Source organism: Alligator mississippiensis, chromosome 5 (genome assembly GCF_030867095.1).
Source record: "Alligator mississippiensis isolate rAllMis1 chromosome 5, rAllMis1, whole genome shotgun sequence".
Lineage (NCBI taxonomy): Eukaryota > Metazoa > Chordata > Crocodylia > Alligatoridae > Alligator > Alligator mississippiensis.
Genome location: NC_081828.1, coordinates 141,329,832 through 141,337,970, shown reverse-complemented (window position 1 = coordinate 141,337,970; position 8,139 = coordinate 141,329,832). Strand labels below are relative to the sequence as shown.

Below are 8,139 nucleotides of genomic sequence, written 5' to 3'. Positions count from 1 at the left end.
CGAAGGCTGTGGATGGGCTTGCACCCTGAGGCAGCCCCTTGGGGAGCCCCCCTACCCTGTGAGGGGGCCAGTGTTACCAGGTCTGAAATACAAAATTATCATATTGGAACCTCCAAACTATTGTATTTGCTGAAAAACGACCGTATGCTGAAAAAATATGCAAATGAGCACACAAATAAGTCTTTTTCTTATTTATTTGATATTGTTCACTTGTAAAGCACCAGTGCGTGAGTGAGCACTGGGTCATCATAATGGAAGCATTTCTGTATTTCCAGGCAAGCAGCCATAAGGAAGTGCTGCCGGCCAACCCCAAAGTCAGTTAAGACTCCTCCAGAGCAATTCGGGTTTTGCATGCCCTGCACCAATTCGGTGCCTCACAAACGACATGGTTTTGGGGGTAATTTTGGATTGCCCAAAGAACCGCTTACAATTGTGAACACTTTTCAGATCATCCACCGTACATCGTGCAAAGGTGGATTTGATCCTACAGAGAAGGTAATGCTCGTAGGCCTGTCAACACTGGAGCGGGCAGTTGGGTGGGGAAGGGGAGGAGCACCACCTCTGACGTGGGCAGCGACGGAGCAATTGCCCCCCACGCGAGGCACGAACCCCCGAACTGACTCCAGTGGAGGCGGGACCAAGGCCGAGGGGGCGGGGCCAAGCGCTGAATGAGCTGCCTGGGGACGCTCCAGCCCGCCCCCGCCCCCTCGGCGCGTGTGGCCCCGCCTCCCGCCGCAACGCATTCTCCTTGCATCGCCCCGGTCCCCCTCCCCCCTCGCTCCCGCTCCCGCTTCGGCTCCACCCGCCCTTCCCTGCGGACGTGGAGTCGGGCCGCGGCGGGTGAGTGCGAAGGCGGCGCGGAGCCTCCGCCCTGCTTTCTGCCGCCCTCGGTGTGAGCAGCGGGGATGGCAGGTGCGGGCTGATCCCGCGGGGTCGGGTGACTCCCGCCCTCCCCTCCCCCCACGCACGTAGCGCCTGGGGAAGGAGCCGTTGAGGCTGCGGCGGTTGCCGGCATGGAACGCGGCGACATCACGGGCAGCCGTTAGCGGGTTGGGAGCTCTGGGGTCAGGGCGGCGGTGCGGGAAGCGCCCATTTGTGACAGGGCCCCTTGCTCTGGTTGCCCAGCCTGCTCTCGGCCCCTTTGCCCCAGGGTCCTTGGACAAATTTGCACCCAGAGCAGCGATTCGCATCCAGGGGGGCTATCACTGCACCCTGGGGTGCCTTGAGGTCCTTCCAGCAGTGCTGCGCTGTGCTGGGCATGCAAATGCCTGCGCAGGATTTGCGAAACCACACTGGAGATTTTGCATGGATGATTTTGCACAGTTTGGGGAGGGGGGAAATCTGTTCTGAAGCAAGCTTTGGTACAACCGTAGAAAATCTGGGCTGGAAGGGACCTCAGCAGGGCACATAGCCCAATCCCTGCTCAAAGCAGGACCACCCCCAGCTTGCCCATAGTTGGGGTAGCTGTTTTCCTTTCTGAGCTCTTGGCCACAGAAGAATTGCTCGTTTAGTCTTCTGTTGGGGAGAAATGAGTGACAGCGAAGAGCTGGCACAGGTGCCTTGAGTCTTAACCTTGGGTGGCCTCCCATCAGAAGGGGAAGCACCGATCTAGGATGTGGACTGATATGTTCTGTGAATCGCTTTGGTTTGTAATGATGTCGGTCTTCAATTTTTTACAAACTGCTTTTAAAAAAGAACACGTGCATGTTTTCTTCAACATAGTAGCCCCAAAATACCATGTGGGTGTCGTGTTTTGCAAGAGATTCAGCTGCTCAGCCTGCCTTGTCAAATGCAGAGGAAACTGATGGGGCTAATTTCATTGTCCCAGGCAAAAGTGTCCAGCATGATGTAAATGATAAAAAGTAAATTGGACTTTTAAAATCTGATTTTATTTTTACATCAGAAGAAGAAGACAGAATACATTTTCTTTTGACCTGAGTCTTATATTGTCAAGAAGCCTGTAAATTGTAGCCTTACTTGGAACTGGCAATAAATACCCTTTCCTGTGTGTTTCACAGGGAAACTGGGAGAAGTTGTCATGTGAATACAAGACGTTAGGTGATTGGCTCGTTCAGTGAAGGGTTCCTGCACAGGTACGATATCTTGTTGACTGAATAAGAGCGTAACAGGACTTAAAGTGAAGACTAATGGGGTGAAATCCTGGCCCTGTTGAAGTTAATGGCAAAATATTGTCACCTAGTAACGTGATATCTGGTGTCTGTTGCTGTGGCTTGAACAGGCAGATCAGCAGATGCCCAATTTTATTTTGGACAGTGCCTCTTAATTTTTTCTGTGAAGCATAGAGAAGACGGTTCATTCATTGTCACAGCACCATTTATTTAGAAATGTAAGGGATGGTGTCAGTATAAAGTTTTAGTTGAGGCCAGTGGGGCTACTTGCATATAAAGCTGTGTGCAAAGAATAAATGGCAAAGATGAATGGGGAGAAAACTTGAGCAATATCATACCTAAATTTCTTTGCAATCTGGCTTTAACTTTTTTTATTTCTGGCTTACACTTAAATGTCAGTCACTTAACCTCTCTGTGCCTTACTTTACCCATCTGTCAAATGGCAGTGCTATTTTATTATCCATCTAACAGCTTGTGAGGCTTTACTTATCAGAGACTTGCAAGATTATAATGAAAATGTATCGCCTAGACCTAGGCAGACAAGGTTCCTTGGGTGAATTTGATATCTTTTATTAGACCAACCCAAATGGTTGGAGAATAGTTATTAAGCAAGCTTTCGGGTTCAAAAACCCTTCGTCAGGCTAAGGAAGCTTCAGCAGTTGGTGTGTGCTCTTCCTAGACCTACACATTTTAATTCATACTCTTATTAGGATCAAAAAATACTCAAGAGGGTGAATTAAACCAAATAAATTACAATACATAGCTGCTTAATTAATTTTCTCTTTTATTAATGCTTTAATTCTCTAACAAATATGCTGTTGGTGACTACATTCCTTCCCTAGTTATGGGAGTCCTCTCTGATTTTTTTCCTCTTTGCTGGGGAAAAAGGAGACTGCTTGAGTGCCCTTTTTTCATCATTGCTATTTATTTTCCTTTGATTTCTCACCACCACTGTTGTGTCATAAATGGCAGCAAAGGATGGAGAACAGGATGTAGCTGCTAATAAAAGTAGCTCAACATTGGTCCAAGTGACAACCAGTAAAGATTGTTCAAGTGCTGAATGGCACTCTCTCCAGCAGACTAAGTATGCTATCTATATTGTATACACTTGTTCCTCTGCTAGGTGCAAACATTGTCAATCACTGTCGCAAGATTTGTGTGTTCTTCAGATTGTATCACAAGTATTTTGATCATTGGTATGTCTGTTGTTCTTTTGTGTTTAGCCAGTTGTTCAAAGATGAAGGAAAGCTGGTCTGCATTTGATACTTTTGAGCCTCATTTCAGGCCTTTAGTAGTAATTGAGCTAGCAAAAGATACCAAAGAGGAAACCAAAGAATGGCTCACTCAAAGAATTGAGGACAAAAAGAAAAATGGAGGTGAGTATAATGACTATTTGGCATATTAAAATTGTGCTAGTTCATATTATTGGAACAGGTTCAAGGTTACCATATTTTCACAAATAGAAAACAGCACTGATTATAAGACAGCCCCCCAATAATTAGATTCTGTGGATGAAAAATTTATAAATTTGTTATAATTTTCCAGGTATAGAATTTGATTATTGGAGGTTTGCCTTGAATTTGTCCCCCTCCCACTGCTGCACCAGGGAAAATAAATCTGTCGTGGGGGTTGGGTAGCCCCTTTGATCTCTGTTTCTTTCTCTCCCTTTCTTCTCTCTCTAATGTCAGACCCTGCTCTACCTGAGCACAAGGTAATGAAGAGCAAAATAGAAAACAACAACTTTAAAATGAAAAATGGCTGTAGCAATTTGTACATAGTACCCATGCACTTAGTTCATCCAGGATTAATGCATGTTACCCTTTTTTTTTTAAACTGATGCAAGTTTTAGCACATGTACTCCATGAACACACTTTTGAGCAGCACTTTGGCATCTACTTATTCATAGTATAAACCTCACATGACGTTAGTCCAAAGCCAAAGGCTCATAATTTATGACAGTTCGTTGGGCTGGGCTCCAGTGAGTCGACAGTGTTTTAAGCCATGATGACCCCACAGCTCAGCACTGTTCCATATGCGCGTGTATTCCAGATATCCTGCACAAAGGATCCATGTGCTAATTAGCCCTCACTCATGACTGGAACTGGGTGTTCTTGTCATGAGTCCTGGGATGCTCCAAAGTCTAAATGTATGCAGGGTAGTGGCTCACTGCGACTTGAAAAAGAGTTGGTGCTGAGAGGGACTGAGAGTAATGGACACTGAATGCAATGGGTTTGCGTCTCTCGTTTTTTCACTATGCTAGAAAATTGGGGATTATGCTTTGCTTACCTGGCAGGGGAAACATCATGTATCTGGGTCCAAGAAGGCAGTTTTGCTTAAGTGTTCCCGGGGATAACTGCGCTTCTGGCGTGGTTTAGTACCCGCTGAGTTGTTGGGGCTTAAAGCCCACTTTATGGAAATAGGAGGCTCCTCTCTAGCTTGCTTCTGCTGCCATATGGCTGAGGGCAGGCAAAACTTGGGGGCATCCAAGCCCCAAGCCACTGGGCTTGGGCCTGCATGTAGGATGCCTGCCAAAAGACTTTGGAAATATCTGAAGCCCCTGGTGGGGGTGGAGGATGTTTGCTGTTTGTAGGGTCACTTATGGTTCTGGACTGACTCATGGATTTGGACTTGATGTGGCTGATTTGGCTTGGAACATGAAACATTTCTTTAAAAAAATAAAACTTGGGGATTATGATTAACAAATCTAGGGATTGTGATTTTCTGGAACGCAACAAAATCAACAGTATTTCAGGAGTGAAAGGAAATTTTAGTGAATCTGTTTAAATTATAACCTGTAGAGTGTCCTTTCTTGAGCCACTCCAGGAAATTTATAAGTATTGGAGTGAAAGGATATATTTCACAGATACAGTTTATACAAATAAAGCAGGACTAAGTAATTTGCACTTAGAATAATTTGTACAGCTTAAAGTAGACTATAACCTAGAGTTTGGGAATACCACTCTATTTCCATATCTTGGTGGAACATTCATTTTTCTACTTCAAAACAGATTTTTCAGTATCACAGTGATAGTTCTTCATAAATTTATGAGTTGCTATAATGTTTATTTACAGTATTAGGTATAGCTGCATGATCTGTCTTCTGTATTGCTGGAAACAAAGTGTCACCAGACTTTCCCAAATTACCTTTTTGCCTGGCACCCTCTAAAATTTTATCCATTATACACAAATAGAATTGTGTATTTAAACAATAAGGGGAAAAGTGTATACAATCAGATTTCTATGAACTGTAAATGGCTCAGGGTAAAAAGGTTTGCAGAAGGAATCTAGGCCTTATTTTACTTATATCCCAGGTACAAAATCATTGGGACTTCACTGGGTATTGCACTACGGCCATAGATTTGCTTCTAGGCCTTTTATATAAATGTAGGTGATATTTCTATTAAAAGAGCTATAAACCTCACTCATATGAATAACTTGTCAAAGTAGATTGGGCTGTATAAATTAGGCTTGCTTATATTCTCTAAATAAACATTGCCGGGTAACTGTCCTCCATATACCTCACTGTCAGTTGCCTGTTGATTCTCCTGCAAGTTCCAATTGGTCAGGATTTTTACAACAGTCAAACAAAATCCAGACCTAATTCTGCAAAGTGGTGAATGCCTCTTGTCAGATGCTGTGAACTGTAAATTCCTATTGCCTTAGAGAGTTTTGGGTGCTTTACATTAAATAGGTTTGGTTTTAAAGTGATATGGATTAAAATAAATAATTTTTGATGTGTGCCTTTATCCTACAAAGGTGCCCAGCTGTTGGTTAAACCATTGGCAAAAGAAGATGGAGGAAAAATAGATGGAAATGAAAATATCTATCTTGTTGGAGCCTCTTACTTAAGGCTGCTGCTGGGAGCTGAAACTGTGGGACTGGTTAAAGAGTGTAATGATAACTCAATGAGAACCTTTACATATAGCAGTAGGAAAACTTTCAAAGATTTTGCAGGTGAGCATTTTGGGTTTCTTCCTGAATCGTTTACAGCAGCGGTTTTCAACCCTTTTTAACAAGTGTACCCCTTCTGGGCACATAGTGGGGTGCATGCTCCTGGGTCTGTGTGCAGGGCATGGGCAGGATGCTGCTGGGGCTGCACTGGGCGTTCCTGGTGGGGGTGGGCTGGGCCGGGCTGTGCTCGGGGTGGGAGGTGACAGCGCTGTGGGGAGGGCTATGTGGGGGCTGCAGCCACTCCAGAATTTGCCGTAGCCCAGCCCAACTCCCACTTCTAGTGCATTCCAGCCCAACAACTCTGCTGGGAACAGCCCAGCACGCACCGCCTCCCCACCCCATGCCCTCCTTAGGTGCATGCAGCAGCAGGAGCTGTCCCCACCCCTGCTTGCGCCCCCTGGACGAGCTGCTCACAGCTTTGTCCCATGCTGTGCCCTGTCTGGGCAGTGCCTGCCCCTGTTCCAGCCCCACTCCCTCACTGTGGGGGGCGTATGGGAGTGGGGCTACGGGGAGGGGGGCACTGCAGCCACCCCAAAATTTACTGTAGCCCCCACAGTTCCCCTCCCAGCACCACCGCCACCCTCCCCAAGCACAGCTTCACCCTGTGTACAGATCTGGGGGCTCATGCCCCCTATGCCCTCCCAGGGTGTGCATAGTGGCAGGAGTTGCCCCACCCTGTGTGGCTCAATCCTGCACCCTGCTCTGGCTGGGCATCCCTGTCCCTCTCCTCCCCCTCCCCCCACAACAAACTTGTCTGCCAGAACCAGCTGCTCTCTACATGGCCAGGCTGTGTCCTGGCCACCCATGTGCTGCGCTGCAGCTGCATGCATGCATGCAGAGTTCCGTGTACCCCCTACAACCCTTTTAAGTAACTCTAGGGATATACATACCCCTGGCTGACAACCATGCATTTATAGAACTCCTTTCCCCTTGCATTCTACCAGAGCCCAAGCCTGGACATTTTCCAGATGTACTGCAAAGCCTTCCTGTTTGGGCAGGCATTTAGAAAGCAAGGCTAGACAGCAGTATTGTTTAGGGAGTTCTTGTTTCATATTTTATTTTAATATTTCACTTGTTTTTATTCTGTGTTAGTGGAAGCTGCCCTGAGCCTTTATTGGGGAGAACATCTAATAAGTAAAATTAGGATTGAAGATTAATGAATAAGGACACTAGTCAACTGTTTAATTGCCATTTTGTTTCTTTTAACAAAGACAGATGAAATAAGACAGTGCTTATATAATCTTTTTGACCTATAAAAATTCAGACTATATTGCGGAATTAATCCATAGTTCCTGTCTCTGGCTGACCCTTAGTTTTGGAATGTACTTCATTTTTTTTATATGATGAGTGATCATTTATTGATCTGAAAAGTTATGTAGAAAATGACAAAATCCTAAAAAGAAAGTAGTCTACATGTCCATGATTATTAGTCTAAAATAGGAAGTAAGAACATTTTTCTTAATTCTTTTATGAGGATAGTTAAGCACTGGAGCAGATTGTCTATGGAAGTTATAGAATCTCTGTCATTGGATGAGTGCAAGTTGGCTAAACCTTTGTCTGAAATGATTTAGAGTGACAGATGATTTTTTGTCCTGAACAGGGGTTGGACTAACTTGAAGTTCTGTTTTTCCAAGGTTCTGTGGTTGATTTATTGGTTAAATAACTTGTGAGTGAATGTTTGGTTTACTGAATTATGATTAGCTGGAAAAATGGGATTATTTTGCTTCATTATATTTAGACATTAAACATTTGGAATTGGAATCAAGCAACTAGCATAAAAAGTCAGGGTTATGTAACCTTCTGCCTGACTTCAGAGTAACATGACTAACTATCTCTTTATAGCATAAGAAATTATAGACTTCAGGTTTGTACAGATTAGATTGTGAGATGATTGTGCAAGTGACCATTCTTCTCTTTTTGTTTTGAATGTTGAAGTTACTGCTAAATATATTAATACATTTCTCTGATAATACCACCTGCAAAGGCATCCTAGACCTTCCTTGTAGGCTTGGCAACACACCTGCTCTCCAAGACTACACTGTTCCACCTTTAATCTTGC

General features: G+C 44.7%; 1 protein-coding gene across 4 annotated transcripts in view; it reads left to right on the top strand.

Annotated features, from left to right (window-relative positions):
* Nucleotides 1–717: 717 nt before the first annotated feature.
* ANO10 (anoctamin 10) overlaps nt 718–8,139 on the top strand; it is a 249,542-nt gene continuing 242,120 nt past the window's right edge. For 2 of the 4 annotated variants that reach the window (XR_009462580.1, XM_006276151.4), the window contains exons 1-4: nt 718–840; nt 2,019–2,093; nt 3,353–3,505; nt 5,886–6,083. Coding sequence is in view for 3 of the 4 variants with exons in the window: in XM_006276151.4 (XP_006276213.2) it covers nt 3,367–3,505; nt 5,886–6,083 (337 nt within the window). In the remaining variant the exon portion in view is untranslated. Of the gene's footprint in view, nt 913–2,018; nt 2,094–3,352; nt 3,506–5,885; nt 6,084–8,139 lie in introns of all 4 variants that reach the window. The other 2 variants (XM_006276150.4, XM_019497864.2) reach the window with 2 other exon arrangements.